Source organism: Protomyctophum parallelum (assembly GCF_964188405.1).
Source record: "Protomyctophum parallelum genome assembly, chromosome: 15".
Classification (NCBI taxonomy): domain Eukaryota; kingdom Metazoa; phylum Chordata; class Actinopteri; order Myctophiformes; family Myctophidae; genus Protomyctophum; species Protomyctophum parallelum.
The window spans coordinates 5,103,967-5,123,096 of NC_139710.1; the positions used below are offsets into that span (position 1 = coordinate 5,103,967).

A 19,130-nucleotide genomic window follows, 5' to 3' on the forward strand; every position below is an offset into this window, starting at 1 on the left:
CTGTCCTTTTCTTTCTCTTTAAAGTTATTTGAGGAGTGCTGTCATGTGTGTTTTTAAAAGTATATTGGGTTCATATATATATATATATATATATATATATATATATATATATATATATATACACACACACACCGGTATATATACAGTATATACACACACCATATATCTAGGTGTGCCCCGAGATTTTTAGGCTATGAAAAGTGTGCCCCGGGACAAAAAAGGTTGAGAAACACTGCCTTAGAGTATATGTATATTCATATATACTTAAGGTCGCTACTCTCCTAATCTACACTTGGTCTGGACCTATACTAGGCCAGGGGTCTCGACTCGATACATGCACCTCTGTGAAATTATCTTTGTGGCTGTTTTGACAGCTGTGTAAAGCAAAGTTCAATGTGTGGACTGTGTTGTAGTGCGAGTCTGTGCGACTATAAGAAATGGAATATGTTCAAAGTTTTATTTTCTTTTAATCAAAAGGACAATTACGTAGTAGACCAGTGCAGACCAGTGCAGTGCCCATAACACTCAACATAGTATACAAACGTGCATACAGTGCCAAGGATTTAGATATGAGTAGTTGAGTACCGTACTCCGTAGACTAGTTTTTATTGCCACCTAGCGGCCACCTTCAGGAGAACCTTTTTTCTTTTGTATATCCATATCTCAGTCAGTAAGTACAATCATGAATCAAATATTTTTTGATTAATAATAATAAAAGCATGTTAATTATTTTAACAGTATTTACAGGCAGCAGTAAACGCTGCCTGAATATAAATGAAATGTGTATCTGGAATCTGAATTTCCAGTAGACCTAATGTTAGAATCATTAGGTGGGCGTGATGAAACGTAATGACGCAACACTGAACACTTCACTACGTAAACCGTTCGTTCGGCAATCGGCGCAAATTTTCAAAAGGTACAGAAAGAAGTAACAGAACACAACAACAACACAGGAAGAACAGTTCGCCTCTGGTAGTGATCCGTGATATATCGTCCTTATACGATCATATCCATCGACACCGACCCAACCTTCTGTAAACATCTGAAGGTAGTTTGTGCTTAGAAAATGTGACTTTACAAATCCTAGTTACTCCCTTTTGGCTTGTTAGCCGTTAGCAGCTTTAGTTAGCCCACAGCTACGTGCAAATGCTAACTTGTCGAGATAATGTCTGAGCTGCTACATATGTAGCCCTGAAACATGACTGTCATGATTATCGTGAAGTACGAGCGTCATGTGAACCATGGCTACTACATATGTTCCTTTCTCTTTTTAATGCGTTAAATAATGGTTTTAATCGTTTTTTATATAATTGCTTACTCTTAGCCTAAACAGGCGAATTAATTTATTGCTGTTATTCTGGAATGTATTTTGTTTACATGATTGCTTGACCTCAGTACTGGGTAACTAACTACAATGGACACTTAAACATTGTGGGCAGTGCACTGGGCACCTTAGCCCTGGTCCAAGGCTTACAGCGAGCCTCTCTCTGACGCCCTGTGGAAGTACCTTCCACAGCCCTCTGGTCATATTTCCACTCCCGTGCGCTGTTTTTCTAATACCAGCAAATAAACAAAACGACGTAACCACTCACCGATACAAAGCCTGCTAGACCTTGGTAAAAGTCTATTCTCGAACCTGGGAAGCGTCTCAGGTCCCCAGTTTATCTCTAAAATGCACTTTGTGCCATTTTAATAACGCAATGTACCCTGAATTTAATGACAGTAACGCTATCCTACACTCGCGATCCTGGCGGTTCGCGAGTGTAGGATAGCGTTACGCAGTTTGTTTCGGTGAGTGGTTTCGTCGTTTTGTTTATTTGCTGGCATTAGAAAAACAGCGCACGGGAGTGGAAATATGACCAGAGGGCTGTGGAAGGTACTTCCACAAGGCGTCAGAGAGAGGCTCGCTGTAAGCCTTGGACCAGGGCTATGGGCACCTCAAATCTTAAATTCTTAAATTGTTATTTTTTTCTTCCATGTAAATAAAATAATGCACAAAAAAACCCTGCGGCAATGTACTGTCATTATGGAAGAAGGGTACGTTTAGGTTTGATTATCGATGTACCGTGCATGTACAAATCATGTATACTTTACATTACTTTATTTTTTTACATTGTGGGAACGATTTATGTGCCCAATTTTGCTCTTCCAATAACTGAGACCTGAGTTGCTGTTATTTGTCTCCACTCTCCAGCTAAGATGAGTGCGTCCTCGACACCCGTGTCCCGGGTGCGTCAACAGAATTGGGGCTCCGCCTCTCTGAAGGGCAATAAGGGACTGTCCCCAGCAGCCTCCAGCACTCCACTTCTAGCTGCGTTCCCCGGCAATGACGATGAGCAGGAGAGACGTCAGAGACGCAGGTCAAAAGTTATTGACCTGCAATCCGCAAATGACTCTTCCATCACCGAGTCTCCGGCTCACAGGTTAGGCCTCCTCCATAATTCACTCAGACTGTCACGGAACTAGACCTAGAACGCCTGTGATCATTTAATTAACTTCGTACATTTTCATGTATCAGAGGCATAGAACGGTCCTGCTTAATTTCTGGTCAGACGTAAAATGGCCTAAATGTGATAAATGCTCCATTTGTACTCACCCATTAAATAATTCCAAAGACGTGGAGTAAAATATGGTTTTAAATCCATGTGAAAGTTCTGGCACAAAACGTGTATTTAGTCAATTATCTCCACTTTTTCAAGAGATGCACACGGACGTCTTTCTCTCCGGGCAAGAGGGGCCCGGAATGATCGATGAACTGATTTCAGCAATACTTCCTGTGCACCAGGTGCGCTGACATTTGCTGGGAGCAAATGTCAGCGCACCTGTCAATTTGTTCGGTAAACAACAGGAAGTATTGCTAAAATCAGTTCATCGATCATTCCCAATAAAAGCCTTGATGCGGGAAAGGTCCAAAGGATGTTCTGGTTTAGAGGGTTGCGGCCTGATGACTACAAAACAATGACTACAACATGACATAGTGATATCATCCGCTCCCAACCAGATTATAAACCCGAAAAGGAATGCTGCCCAGGCTAAAGGCTGCTTTGAAAAAGTGTTTTTGGGGGTAAAATCTACAAGTTAATGTAATGCTGAGAGTCTGTGTACAGATTTGATTACATTTGTAAACAAATAGATGAATTAACACTGAGGATTTTACTGTGTGTTGTTGCCTTCCTTTAAATGTTTCTGTATAGACTTCTACGTAAGTGACCATCTTTGTACTGTATTTTTGTATGCAGTCTCTCAGGGACCCCTGCTGCTGTTCCCAAGTTGTCAAATGCACAGATCTCAGAGCATTACTCCACCTGCATCAAGCTCTCTACAGAGAATGTAAGTATGGTTGTGCATATACATGAATTTAGATTGTATTTTAAAAAACAACATAATAGTTTAGATGGAAGCAGAATCATGTAGTGCTGGGTTCCCCAATTAATTTTCCTCAAGGGCCATATTTTGACTAGCGTACCAGGCTGGGGGCCGAGTCTGCACGCGGAGGTCGAGGTCTTGCCCTGAAAATGAATTTTCAGGGCATTTGAAAAGGATGCCCAGTTTGACATGCATAGGCTACTGACCCCCATTTAATGCCATTTATATCTGGGACCCTTAAAAAAAAAAAAAAAAAAAAAAAGAACATATATTTCTTTTTTTTTGGAAATTCTTTCATGGGCCACAAGGGGGCGCTCTGTGGGCCGCAAATGGCCCGCGGGCCGCCTATTGGGGAACCCTTTGTAGTGTATCATTATTTAACATCGGAGCCAGAAGCTTAGAATATGAATAGAAAAGTAAACGTATTACAGCAATGATGTACAATACAGGCTAAAAGAGACATTTCGATCCTAATGGATCTAATGGTTTGAACCTCATTCGAGCACCCTAGAATGGGATGTGTGATTGTGTGTAATGTTAAATGTTTTGTTTTCTTCTTTTTTGCTGCAGAAAATCACCACTAAAAATGCCTTTGGTCTCCATCTGATTGATTACATGGCTGACATTCTGAAGCAGAAGGATTCTGAGCTCACAAACTTTAAGGTACGATTCTGTGTCATTAAGTGTCTAGGAACATTTTATGATTCATGGGTACATCTGTCTTTGAAATATATCTCTGCCTGTGGTCATCCAGGTAGCTGCCGGCACTTTGGACGCCAGTACAAAGATCTATGCTGTCAGAGTGGATGCTGTGCATGCTGATGCCTACAGAGTGTTGGGTGGCCTTGGCGCAGAAACAAAGCCTGGAGCGGGTGAGGGAGAAATAAGCCATTGTCCAATGTGTCCATGGCCTCTTATTAGATGAGATTATCTCAGTGGCTGCGGTTACATGAGGGCTTTTTCATTCAGAATGAAAACTTCAGAATTAATTAATTCAGAAGTAAGTTTTTTGCTGTGTGTTTACATGGGAAATGGTCATTCCGAATGAGTGTTTACATGGACAATACTTTTAAATCCCATTCTTTCATTCCACATCAGGTTGGGGGCTGGGAAGGCTTCTGATTGGATAGGGGGCGGGCGGATATGTTTACGTCCAGTGGTGGAAAGTAAATAAGTACATTTACTTTAGTAGTATTTCTACTTTACTTGAGTATTTCAAATTTCCAATGCTTTTACTTCTACTCCACTACATTTCAGGTAAAACAAAATAATAATAATAATAAAAACACTTTTATGCCATATTACTTTATATTTGATGTATCCTGTAGCCTATGAGAGGTTGCTCTCAGAGATGTGAAATTATTAATTAAACATGTCTAGTTTCTTATAATTAATCGCAAAACAAGAGCATAATATAGCCATACCAATTACATGGAAACAAGCATGCACAGAAAGACCAGAATGAACTTAAATCCGAATGAGTGTTTACAATTACATGAGTCCACAATTGTTTCAATAGGATTTAAAAATTGAATAATCCGGTCAGTTACATCAGATCTAAGTTTAAATCAGATTGGCCATTTTCATTCCGATTTAAGTTTTTGTAGGTGTTTACATGACAACTTTTAATAGGATTTAACTTTTATTCTGAATGAAAAGGGGATTTAACTGTCCATGTAAACGTAGCCACTGTCAAAGTTAAAGAAAATAAACTATATTAAAGCCAAAATAGAGGTGCTGTACAGGTTTTTCTTTGTTCAGTACGTGTATGCCATTATCTGTGAAGCAGTAAAGTAGGAGTGACCGTGATCAAGTAATTTCCCCAAATTCAAGGTACAAAAAGTTAACTCTGAACTTGGTAGATCTGCTTCTAGCTTTTGTGGCCCTAATACATGGAATGACCTGCATTCCACAACATTAAAATTGACCACATTAGTACCCTGGAGTTGTTTTAAAACCTTGGTGAGCATACCCAGACCCGCACAATATGTTTTTAGATCGTTTTGAAATTTGTCTTAGCTTTTTTATTTGTAAACCTATGTAATTCACATGTATACCTTTTTTTTGTTTTTCTTTTCCTGATCTTCTGATGTATTGTGATGTTTTTTTCTATATGATATTGTACTACTCGACGACACTGAAAATGAGTTTAATAACCAAATAACTTTTGGGGCTGCCAGTCAAAAACCCACTGCACTACTACACTTACAGACACTAATAAAGCATTCTTTCTTATGTGTGTGTTGATTGTGTATTCACTGTTTCAGAGCCTGGTCATGAGGCGGAAGATATGGATGGCGAACTGGCTGTCAAGCAGGTCAAGAGAAAAAGGCCCCCTAAGAAGACTGTAGAACAGAATCTCAGCAACATCAACAGTGCAGAGTCTGAGAGAAAGTGCGAGGTACAGTATGGCCATTACATCCCAAAGAAGACATTATCTTCTGTCATTTTGGTTACCCCTAGTTTTCCTCGACGTGGCGAAATGGAAAGCTATTCCTTGAACTGGAGTGGAGAACCAGTCTGTCTTGCATTACATTCAGTTCCAGTGGAAGACTTTATATTGTTAAACTAAGTGGACATATACTGGACAAGTGGGCAGTCCACTATACTTGGTATTTGTTTGTTTATTTAGAAATCTTGTGTCGATAAAGGTAATTTAAGGGTGTGGCTTTTGAATTGCACTGTGCTTTGTTGACAGTCACTGATTGTATACAACCTGAAGGTGCTTGAATTTTATATAGCACATTCTTCTGCTAGTTTAGAATAAGAATCAGACCTGTCTAAAGTGAGTGGTGCAACAGCGCCACTTTGTCACCTGTTGGTACCCTAAACATGCATACATACATATGCCATCTGGTGGCTAATGAACCAAACACAAATCTCAGAAGTTGAAGCAGTTTTTAAGGACCCACTTTTAGGCCAGTGCAATAGAGCATGCTTTTGCCTTTTTTAAACCTTACCCATTTTAACCAATTACACACACACACACACACACACACACACACACACACACACACACACACACACACACACACACACACACACACAGGGACGGACATTGCTAGTTATAGGAGTGGTTGCACCACTCAAAAAACTGTAGCCATGTAACCATGAATGTGCTCTAAAGGTCATGAACGCTCACCTGTGCTTATTCCTGCCACCCAGGTTGACCCCATGTTTCACCGCATGGCATCGTCCTTCGACGAGAGCAGCACGGCGGGCGTCTTCCTGTCAGTGCTCTTCAGTGAGAACTGCCGGTGCGAGCTTCTCTTCCCCTCCGATATGACCTTACTGCAATCCACGTCTACCTACAGCGCCCCTCCCCTGCAGCGCGTCCCTGCAGCACCCTTCACGTGTAACGTTTCTCTCACATTTCCAATGACAACAGAACCACTAGTGGAGCTTCTTCTGTTTAGTTTAGTACTTTGTGACAAATCTGTTTCTTAAAAATGATCATTTGTAATTTTTATCAGTTTTACGATGGTGATGTACCGGTAGTAAAGGAAGATTTCATTTCCCGTTTTGGGGGAAATGAAAGGAGGGGGCTTTCAGAGTAAAATCTCCCTCATCTGCTTGGCACCTTTATTCAAAAGAATTCCCGGCACCCAAATTGTTCATTTTTGCCACCTCTCCGGCCATCTATGGACGGCTAATTTCCAGCACCATTCAGTCAGATGTTTGCTGATTTTTCTTTTATATATTACTCCTACAGATTTTACTCGTACATATTTCACAACAGCCTGTTATAGTGAGACCAGCAGGAGGATTTCTGCAAAGAAATGTTTTGCAGAATCTACAGATTGTGTTCAAACATCATACAAATAGCTACACATTATCTCTATAGTATTTTTCACATTTAATGTCTTCAAATCTTTTCTAGTTTACCCTGAGTTACAACACATTCCGACCCCAAGTAGTCAACTTTGACCAAGCAATGTACAATACTGTACATACAGTCACACACCTAAACAATTTGAGTGTTTACTGTGTCTGTCAGGTGGTCTTCAGCGCGCCCAGGAGAAGAACGCTATCTGTCCCACTCTGAAGGGCTTCTCCTTCACCAGATATAACCCTGACCAGGTGAGACAAAGTAGTCAGATAGATTTTTTTCTTCTGGGGAGGGTAGGTGGTGTTCATCCACCTGTACGTTTTTCTTTATTGACAGTACTAATTAAGTCCAGAGGGTGTTGTGCAGAACAATGAGAACTTGGCTACTTTGTTATTGGGCTGTCAAAATTGGACTCCAATATTCATTATTAAGTTAACACATTGTGTACACACACAACACTTACATTCATTTTCTTGACATATATATATTAAAAAGAAAAATTGCCAAGACGTCCACAGACGTCTTGGGCACAACATGTGTTAAGAAGAAGAAAAAGGTTGTCTGTCGGCAAATGAGGTGTCATAACTTTATTTTTAATATTCAGGATTTAATATAGAATATTCTTTGGTAGACCTACTCTGCTAGTACTACCAGTTGGACTTTATCTGGATGATTTGCAGCTCCTATTGTTTGACCAATGGGTTGCAATCTCATCATCTGTTGTTCCCTGTGCCCTGTGTGCATTAGTGTGTTGAGTTTGTGTAAGAAAAGGAGAAGGAGAAAAGGATAATTATATGCAATTGGATAGGGATCTGTACAATGGACCTCCTTTGTGATTAACTAAATGTGGATCCTTGCAGACCATGAGTCAGCTGCTGGAGAAGGTGACGCAGGGTGAGCATGTGTTCGACGTAAACGCAGAACCTGAGGCAGAAGAGGAAGACTGCCAGGACTTTGGCCAAGACTTTGACGCTGAGTATGAGGATGGACCAGGAGACGGTGGGGTGGAGTACAAGGAGGGCTCCGAGGCCCAGCGCAAAGGAGGACGGTGAGTACCCAGATGGGGGGCTGAGAGAGAAGGGATAGAAGGGGTGGCCATAGATGAAGGGTTAGTGAGCCCGCCTGGGGAGCCAGATCCTCTGGTTCTATCAGGTATGATTCCAGGCCAAGTCAGCAATGTGTCGATGTGTGTCCCTCTCGCAAGACCATTAACCCCGAATTGCTCCCAGAGTACCTTAGATTCCAATGGCAGATGGCATTTGGAGAGAGAGAAAAATAAATTTAAAATGAATTGTGGATTAGTCAACCGGAATGGGTCTTAGTCGACGTTTTTTTTAATGATGATTCAACTTAGAGATTGGCCTATTTTGTTATATGAATTAACAAATATCAAGCACCCCCACAGCCCAAATGGAATGATTCTCTGTTGCAGGGTTCCCCAATTAGTCTTCCCCAAGGGCCACATTATGTCTAGGGTGACGTGCTGAGAGCCACGAAAATGTTATTGTATTAGTTAGAAATTGAATAGCTGTAGAAGACCTATTTGACAGTTGCAGAAACATAATTGCCTTGCTTGATGCAATAACGAGCGTCAATTTCTCTCCAAATGCCCTTGAATATGATGTAATTTGATTAAGGATCACTGTGGTTATGGTAAACTAAATAGATAGGAGTGGGGACTATTCTATTTAGGTCTGGTGGCTCAAAGGTCATGAGTCACAGTCTACCCAGTCAGTTTTTGTACTCAAGGGAAGCACACCATTGGGCAAGTCAAAATCTTGTTGAAAGAGGTTAAAATAGTTTTTTTAGGTTATAGGATTTGCCTCTGTATTGGGAATGGATAAGGTAACAAAAAAATCATAACGTTTTTATGTCTATAATTATATACAGTATATCTCGATAATAATTTGTGTTTGGCACAAAATCCCAAAGCACACCTGAAATTCTCACCGAACACCAGTGTGCCTCCGACTCAGCACACAATTCTGCAACCACTTCATAGACACTTCGAAACACACACGTACTCTTTGTTTGACAGATATCTTTTTCTATGCAGCTTCATCTGTCAGATAGTCTGTAAAACAAGAATACTTTTGTTGAGTTTTTGTTTACTAAATTTAAAAAAATATGTATGTTTTAACAAGACTGAAGAATATTGTAGTAATTAGATAAGTACGCTTTTTGCTGAAGATCACTGGTTCAGACTGACTCCTGCGTGGAAAGTGAACATGATTCAAGGAACAATATCTCCTCACCTTTCGCCTATATTGACACCAAAGGGCCTTAGGGCCTCTGACTGCTGCTGTTCAGTGGCCAGCAGTGGAAGTACTGTGCCAGCTCATGTGTAAATGTTTGTACTCACTTCACATCTAGATTCTATAAAATAGTTTCTTATTCTAAAAGGCCCGAAAAAATGGGAACATGGGGTTTTCTTGTGCTGATGGCCTCCTTATTCTATCTTTGCTCTGAAAAGTATGAAATTAATTAGTAACTTTGTCTTGGGAATGGTAATTGGATTCCCTGTGGTCCGTAAGTTGGTGGTTAATTTGTTAAAACATGCTGATTGGGACAAAATCCATTTTTATTTTATTTTTTGACAAACTGAATTAACGAGATAATGAATTAATGAGTCTTTTGTCTGTGCCTGGCTTGCTTGCACAGTGATACAATTCAAATTAAATTAAATTTAAATAATTAAAGTAAAGTACAGTGGGGGAAATGCAGTGATTTTAAAAAATGAAAAGAAAACTCAAAGGAGTGACTCAGTGGAGGTCTGCAGTTGTTCCTTTTTTTGTCAGTCTATTTACACTGTGTTAAGTCCCTTATAGCACTGATAACAGGTCTTCAAACATTCTATTGACTAGACAGCCTCTATTACACATTTTGTTCAGGTGAGATAATGACCCCAAAGACAAGAGGAATGCAAGACAAGAAACGAACACCTAGGGTTTCTGTCTAGCATACTGATAAGACGGTTAAATTGGAACCACAGAGTGCTGGTGGCTTAGCATTGATAATGAATATCGACCTTCCCTCATCATCACCTTATTTATACTCGGAAATACAGTTGAGGGCAAGCCCTCATTTTCAATGTAGCCGAGGTTACAATACACAAAATGCAGTCAAAGAACTACATCCAACACAACATTATAAATCAGGATAAATTACAAAGGAACTTTATGCAGAACAACCAGTCAGTAAAATAAATTAATTGAAGCAGGAGCAATCGCGGTGAAAAATGTTCTAGAGCATTCCTTTGAACTGACCGAAGGATGGCAGGGATCCCTAGTATTATCCAAGGTTTATTGATAGGCTACAGTCTGTCTGTCTGTCTGTCAATAACGTTTTTGTGTATTTTACTCAATATGTGGGGGTATATTATGTGTCCTGTGTTTACTTTGGACATGTATTACTCTTTTTTTTTTTTTTTTTAAGATATTTTTTTGCGGCTTACGCCTTTTATTGATTTTTGAAGGGACAGACAGTAGGCTGACAGGAAACGGGAGAGAGATGGGGGGATGACATGCAGTAAAGGCCGTGTCGGGTCCGGGAGTCGAACCCGCGGCACACTGCGACTGGATTACCAGTCCGGTGCCCAGACCGTTACGCTACGGCCTGGGCCGACATGTATTACTCTTAACTGTATCTTGAAGACCTCATCACTGATTCCATCTCAAACACCCTCCTAATACCGTAATCTTGATGGTTAGAGTTTGTATGATACTGAGTGTTATTATCCTCGACGGTGCAGGGATGTTATCCCCATCGGGGAGGGCGACATAACCACCATGTGTCTGCAGCTATCCTCTCAGCCCAGGGAGTATTCCTACTTCAGCCCCAGGACCATGGCTACCTGGGCAGGACCTGGCTACTGGCAGTTCAAACCCAAACACAAGCGTGAGTGGCATCCACGCATGTTTAATACTACTTTTATTATATAGATAATTGGTCACTAGTAGGTTAACTGTATGTCTTTTCTGTATCTCCTTATGTACTTGCTCACTCACTGTATATGTGTCTGTTGTACTATTACATGACGTTTTGTTGTGTATCTATTGCTCGCTACAGATAACATAATCTGTCTTTTTTTTGTACTTCATGTGCTTCAACTTTAAGTTATGGTAATATTTTTTACAGTGCTTTGCTTTAGAAGGGAATTGAGGGACAAATTGAGCAACGCTGCAAATAGTATACCGATGGCGTCTGTGCTGAATGTATACAGATGATTCACTGAATGTATCTTTCCTTTTATTTTAGTCGATCATATGCCTGACAAGGAGACTCGTAAAAGGAAGCCCAAGAAGACATTTGAAATAGACTTCAATGATGACATTGACCTTGACACCTATTTCCGAACTACCAGAGTAAACTTAACTTCTTTTTTTTACAGGCATTTCATATTGCTGTATAGTTAGTTACTTACTTTTTGGGGGGGAAATAATACCTGATGTAAAATGTAACCGTATGTTAATTGTTAGTTAAAAGACTTATGTTGATTTGATTGCAAAAAGTTATGCGCTATGGTATATGCTGGAAAGGAAACACATTGTCACCTAGTCTTTGTTACCTGATGATGATGATGTCTTGTTCAAGGCAAACTTGGGTCTCAGTGAAAAATCACTCCAAAAGATTAATATTTTGAGTATGTACCTGTAGTCTATTGGGCCAACATTGGCCTTTTTCCCATACATCGGATATACCACTTCCCTCTCTTTACGTCGTCCTCAGACGACTTCCCTTGTTTACTTTTGACACTTGATAAATAGCACAGAACAGTCTGTCTCGATATACTTTCCAATAGAATGCCAAATGCATCCAGACTATCTAGGCATTAGTTTTGGGTTCCATTGCTATATCAACCACTCATTCATCACTTTGGGACAAGATAAGATCATCAGCATGTCATGACATGTAGACTTGTTTAATTTCACTGTGATGCGTTTAGTTTTTTTCTCTCATAATTTATAGCTAATTCTTATAATTAACTATATGGATTGATTTGGATTCATTGAACACACACGACACGAGGTCCATGAAATGCCATAAATGACGGTTAACTTAAAACCTACATAATATTGAAATGTAAACTGTATAGGTGCCCTGTAGATTAGAATACTATTCACTTTGAACTGAATGTGTCTTTATCCTTGTCCTTTAAGGCTGCCACCACTCACACCAAGTCTGCCCTCAGTACTGCCAGGTCCAGTAAAAAGACCACTCTTCCAGCAGACTTTCAGTTTCCCCCAGAAACACTGTCCCAGCTCAGCCTAAAACCCTCCAGCACGGTAAGGCTATCCACACATGTACATGCCTGCTCACATTTAAGATTGATATCAATGTGACCTACCTCATCTTAGAACACTTGAAGCCAGGTGGTTTAATTTATTTTGCACATAAAACATCACACCCGTGTGAAATGAGGGGTGCTCTTATCATCATACATCATCTCATTCCAGCCAATTAGAATTTGCGTCCCCACCTTTGTCTTCAATGTTTATGATGGCCATTCATTGTCAATGGCATTTCATGTTTGTGTTGGGACAATGATGTAAAACTGCCCCCCCCCCTCGCTCTCATTAGCAGGCAACAGTGCAGCACTATCCCCCTCTCTCTGTTTCTGGCACAACAGCGCCCCTACTGGTACTCATAGTCATATACTGGTGCTCATTAACCAACACAGACACACATACTGTAGGTGAACACAGGCATAGGTGAACACAGACATTGCTGTTCCTTGGAGTGGTTGCACCACTCAAAAACACAATAGAAGAGGAGGGTGGACACACTACATAAGGAATATGAAATGAGTATATCAAGTAATATAGTAAATCTGTCTACACGAAAAAGAAGTTTTGATTGGCAAGATTTGAAGATGTTTGCTATCGTATATCTTTTAACAGTGTGACAGAAGCAGGGAACAGGTTTTTTCTGTGCATATCTGTGTGCATATCTCTGTACTGCATTTTCCCACAAAAGCACATCACGACAATTGATGCATGTCAACAGAAATGCCACAGTGAAACTCGTGGAGAGTGATTTTTGTGTTGTAGTTGATGATGTGTATAATATGCAAGTGAGTCTCATAGAATAGTCCTTGTGAAGCAGCAAATTTGTACCTATGAATCTATTCTTTACATAGATGATTTGATCAACAAAAAAACGGGGCAAGGCATGCAGCAAATAGGGGCTGTTGTCAAAAAGTATTGTATCCTACTCTATTATAGTTGTGTCAAGAATCCACAAAACGTTTGTCTGGAGAGCTTGGAGAAGGTATTGGAGACTACGACTATAACAACGCCAACGATACAGCCAACTTCTGCCCTGGTCTACAGGTCTGTTTTTTATTTTACACTTTGCATGGCACTGAAGTATACATACAGTGTCTTTAATGATTGAGCAGGCAGGTCTTGCTCAAGAACACTGATTGTAAATGACTGTTAAGTGTATCAGGCTTAACTCTCTAAACACTGACTAGAACACCCAGCTGTAGATAGGCTTAAAGCTTCTGATCAATTATAAATGTTCTCACCCATCTTCACAAATGTTCAACTCTGTGTTCCCACATTTACCAACCTAAAGGGTGGAGACAGTGATGATGAAGGAGAAGGATTTGCTGGGTCAGATGACGCCCAGCCCCCTATGGACAGCATGCCCATCTCCCAAGACCCAGACAGACTCTCCACCTATGGAGAAGACAACTTGGTCCCAGAGCCACACAGGGTGAGCTTCTTATTTTGGTCAGGATAATTGTGACATAAAATGTTCATATTGTCCCATGCCTAGTCTTAACTCTACAGTGCACATTAAACATTGCTGTTCTCAACATAGCAATTAATATTGTTCAATGGTGTCAGCAATATTTTCATACTTTAAACTCTCATAGGGCTATGTTTAATAATTATCTTTGGTGCATAATATGAATGCTTGTAAGAAGTTAGAACATAACTATATTCTAAAAAAGATTCCAAGGGTCATCGGTAAAACCATGCATATTCAAAGGACGGGTTAATAAAGGTTTGCAGTGGACCCTTAGAAGAGGAACCACGCCAAAACGCGTGATGTAATTAATATCTGGGCGATGTGAACGACGACCATTGGCGTGGTTCTCGTTTTGTATTAATATGTTTAGATTAATTCGCTCTGGAGCCCTGTATAAAGGGGTATACCACTCATTTTCAACGTTTTACTATGTCATTAATATACCTTAGAGCTGTTGGAAATAATAAAACAACGTCCCCCCATTCTGTGTTCTTGACATCATCAAGATGTACTTCACCATGTTAATGATTTTTTCTTTCCAGCTCTAAGGTATATTAATGACAGTAAATTGTTGAAAATGAGTGGAATTCCCATTTAATGTAAAGCTGTGCTTGCTTCTTTAGGTCAACAAGATTGAGATCAACTATGCCAAGACAGCCAAGAAAATGGATATGAAGAGGCTCAAGAATTCTATGTGGACACTTCTCACTGAGAGCTCTGAAAAACCTACAGGGGTGTGTTTGTTGGCCTTTAGTATTCCTGCCTATATGTATGTGTTTCACTTTGTAAGTCAGTGTCTGAAATTCCTGATTCATAAATTATGTTGATATGCTTGTTATGAGTTTGTGTGTTTGGCTGTTTCCATGTCTAGGTGGGTTTTATCTGTGCGAGAGAGGGAAAAGCTTATTTTTTTTGTCTGGGAACATGGATTGGTACAGTACGTGTGTGTGCGTGCGTGCGCACATGCGCTCCATCCATTGTGTTCACCTTGCTGTGTTCTCTGTAGGAGGCAGAGAAAGTAGAGCCACCAGAGGTGCCTGGACAGAAACTCTTCAGTGAGACTGCAAACTCTCTTCTTCAAAGGTATAAGCATCATTGTACTTGACTGCATAACTGTTTATAAATTATCATATGACATATTTCACTGAAAACAAATCAATAAGAGTTGAAAATCATAGTTGGCACTACAAACGGCTACAAAAACCTACATAAGGTTGTTGTCCAATATACATCCAAGGTACTTGATTGCTTCCTTGGCCGAAATTTCTTTAGTTTCGCTCTAGATGCAAAGAGAATCGACTCTGTTTTGCCGAGATGTAGAGACAGCCCATTGTCTACTAGCCAGGAACTGATCTTGAGCAGCTCTGAACTCGGCACTCTTTCTACCTCCAATTTGTTTTGGTGTGAGACAAGAAGAGCAGCATCATCAGCAAAAAGATACAGATTGCAGCCAAAGGCTGACTGCATATCATTAATGTATACTAAGAAGAAGAGTGGACCTAGTATGAGAGGTGAAGATATTGTGCCATTAACGTCCACCACTTGTTCTCTGCTTCCTAAATAAGAATGCACCCACTGTAGTGACCTATTGCAGAGCTACCAACCTGCACACATTTTGTGTACCAACCACGCAATTCTAGGTGTTTATACGCCTAGAATTGCGTGGTTGGTACACAAAATGTGTGCAGGTTGGTAGCTCTGCTATTGTAAAACCCTAGAGCTTAAGCTTCATTAAAAGAATGTTATAATTGACTGTGTCAAATGCCTTTTGGAGGTCCATGCCCATGACCATGCCACAATAATTCCCCCCATTAATTTCAGACCTGATCTGTCAGATATAGCAGACAGGTATCGGTGGAGTGGGATTTTCTGAAACCTGATTGAAACTCAAATATAAGGTTCTGGGATGTCAGATAGGAGTTTATTTGATCATAAATGATTCTTTCTATGATTTTCGATATAGAGCTCAGGGGCTCTTTGTGGGTTTACTTGACCCTAAATTCATTAAGTGGAGTCATAATGATGGGCTGCATCAATGAACTAACCTGACGCTGCCAGATGAGGGCGGTATTGGGTAACCATGTTCCCCAACACAGCCTTCATCTGGGATCTCTCAGGGAGTTGAGCTGACAAAAATCCGTTCCGTACCGGACCAATCAGCGTGAGCTAAGGGCGGGATATGTGCGAAACCGGATGTGAAGCTATCTAGACACGTCAATATGATTGGTTGTGTTTGCACGCCCACACGGTGATAGACAGACGGTCCCATCCAATCATCTACCAAGTATCTTGAAAAAAAGGAACAGCCCCGTCATCGAATTTGCTTCCGCGATCCCAGATCCCAATAAGCTGTGAAACAAATTTGTGTAGCAAGCTTCTTGGATCTGGCAGCGTCAGGTTATCAATGAACCATACTACAGAGCAAAATCTGAATGGTGCTTTGCAATGCATAGTACAGTACTTTGCATAATCGATTCGTCGCTGTCGGGCAGAAACATTGTAGGTCCAACATGGTTCCTTTTTTATTAATATGTATATTTATTGATTTTGAAACATTTAAGGACAACAAACAGACATTACACAACAAGAACATGATAACAAACGACAAAAGAAAAGAGAAGAAAAGAAAAACAGCTCAGGCACAACACTATTATAAATAAAAAGATTGAATATACAAAGACATGGCAAGGACAATGAACCATAATGACAATAAGTGGCTTTTGAATTTTGATAGACTCCCATTAGGAAATGCATTCATACAGTATATAAATAAAAAGGCAGACAATACAGTTATCATAGGCATAGCCTCGATACCCAGGCTTTCATTTCGTCTGCGCGAAAGATGAAAGCCTGGAAAAAGCCGTGGGCTGAACCAGTCTAAAAGTGGGAGTCAACCCTTCCGGGTGGGCGTCGCTCTAAATGATGTGACGTAGCGCTGCACTAGGGGGGAGAGGAGGGGCCGGGGGTGACGGACAGATCGATGAGATCCAATCAGGGTGCGCGCATTTCCTGAGGCGCGACCCGCCCCTCTAGACCAGAAATGTCTCTGCTTAGGTCAGGCTATCATAGGCACCAAATCATTACAACAAGAGCAGACCCATGCATACTCCACTCAAAGGCGGCAACCCCCCCCCCCCCTCCAGGCGGCAGGGCCACCGCCCCAAGAAGCGGCCCCGATGCAACGCATCGAGACCCCTGCCCGGGCGACCACCCCCCCCCCCATACCAAAGGGCAAAAAAGCCCCCACCCCAAAGCAGAGCACCCACTAGGGAAGAATGCTGGCATATAAGAAAGCTAAGGTTGGCACGGAAAACCTCCAAGTACTGTGGCAGACAATGTTGGTCAAATATATAATCTAAATAAGGGTCCCAAATTTTGTAGAAAGTGTCCAATTTAGAATGCAACATTCGACATGATTTCTTTGATGGAGCAACATCCTTTTTTATTAATATTTTAAAATAGCTACTTTTGTGTGACACTCTGACTCTTGTATTATGAAGTAGGGCATTCATTTACAAAAAAGTAAAAACATGTGAAATATGGAAATGTGGGGTTTCTGCCTGACAGTGACATTATATTGAGTAATATATTACTATGCTTCATTTAATAAAGGGGTTTATACCAGATGTCATTGACGATACCTCCATTTAAATTAGGCAAATCAGTTGCTTTCTCCAATTCTTTTTTAATTCGTAGAAAGCCTAGTATTTCGAGAGGCTGATGAAAGAAGGCGGTGGTGGTCTTTGATCCTTTGACAGCAGGCCAAGGTTTAGTTAGGCTTCATTCCCTCTGGGCACATACTCACATCTCCACTATTTGGTGAGCTCAGGGCATCTTCAGGTCTGGAAACGGGAGTGTAGTTTGATTTCAAAGTCTCCAAATAGAAATATCTTCAACACTTTTATACATATATCAATATGAAATTAAGAAAGCGAGAAAAGGCAGTCTGTGTTCTGTATTGTGGCACCAGAGCAGAAGTGTGTGGGGACACCAGGTTGAAAGTGGTATTAAAGGCACATAGGCAGGTCCGTGCCCCTCCTCTACTGCCTCTCTCAACCTCACCCATATGTATGTTTCTTTCCTATATCCTCTCTGTCTCCATGTTTTTTCAGATTGCCCTCCACGATGGCTCAAAACCTTTCCGTTCCATTGGCCTTTGTGGCTTTGTTGCACCTCGCCAACGAAAAGGTAGGCTGTGTTCACATCACACATCTGTTTTGGGCATGAGTGTATTTAAGTGTTTCATTCATTCAAAAATCACAGTTCAGAATTAATCAACATTTCTATAATATTGTGAATCCCTGGTTTACATGTGACATTACGTTTTATGATCTTTTTCATTAGAATTTGGAGCTGGAGAAGGTTGATGACATGACTGATGTAATCATCAAGCAAGGCCACTGAGGGGCAATGGATGTACTGTCGCTCTGTTTCTTTAATAGTTTCTTTTTTTTTATTGTGTTATATTGCTTGGTTATTTTAATCAAAAAAAAAACAATAAAGGTGCCTAATGATGATGTGGTGTTTATAGCCTAATTCATTTTTTGCCATACAAAAGTGTTGCCCAACAGATAATATTTGAGAAGTGACAATGTTGTACGACCATTACATTAACCCATTCTGACCGGGCACCCATTTTGGTGTCGGCATCATGTTATGCTTTAGCTATTTAAAAATAGCAGATCTACAAGCTCATATCGCGCCACCGAGTGGCGCGATACGAGCTTGTAGGTCTGCTCTTTTTGAAAAAAATCGAAGAACGACTGAATTTTTTTTAAATCTGATCTCAGGTCAGAATGGGTTCATCAGACCAGCGTGTGTCCGGCGGAAACCTCGTGTGAATCTGATCTCAGATCTCAGTGCCGTCCAATGGAATGTGGACAGCAGGATTTTGGCCAGTTTAGCCCTCTTCCGAAGTTCCGGTGGGGTGCTTGTGTTTTCATTCCCACTAACCATGTATACACGTTCTGAATGCCCCTGCCGACAGATTTAGTAGCGCAGTTCGGAATCTGTTCTTGAGAGATTACTATATCAGTGGTGCTCAAAATGTGAAGGACCCCATCTCAAAATATAATTAATTATAGCATATCTACAAGTCGTAGCGTGGCACAAAGTGACACACTATATTTGTATACCTGCTATTTCCAAGTACAAAATAATTTTAGCTCAATCTAAA

At 40.6% G+C, this 19,130-nt stretch overlaps 1 protein-coding gene across 1 annotated transcript; it reads left to right on the forward strand.

Annotated features, from left to right (window-relative positions):
- Window positions 1–615: 615 nt before the first annotated feature.
- On the forward strand, window positions 616–18,471 carry ncaph (non-SMC condensin I complex, subunit H). Its single transcript, XM_083783564.1, has 19 exons — window positions 616–670; window positions 917–1,048; window positions 2,195–2,423; window positions 3,240–3,330; window positions 3,937–4,029; window positions 4,121–4,238; window positions 5,634–5,767; window positions 6,532–6,721; window positions 7,364–7,446; window positions 8,056–8,243; window positions 10,947–11,092; window positions 11,453–11,559; window positions 12,355–12,480; window positions 13,420–13,527; window positions 13,775–13,915; window positions 14,578–14,688; window positions 14,961–15,037; window positions 18,067–18,142; window positions 18,299–18,471. Exons 3-19 carry the CDS (start codon window positions 2,200–2,202, stop codon window positions 18,356–18,358), a joined length of 2,073 nt encoding a protein of 690 aa, XP_083639690.1. The 5' UTR covers window positions 616–670; window positions 917–1,048; window positions 2,195–2,199; the 3' UTR covers window positions 18,359–18,471.
- The last annotated feature ends 659 nt before the right edge of the window (window positions 18,472–19,130 follow it).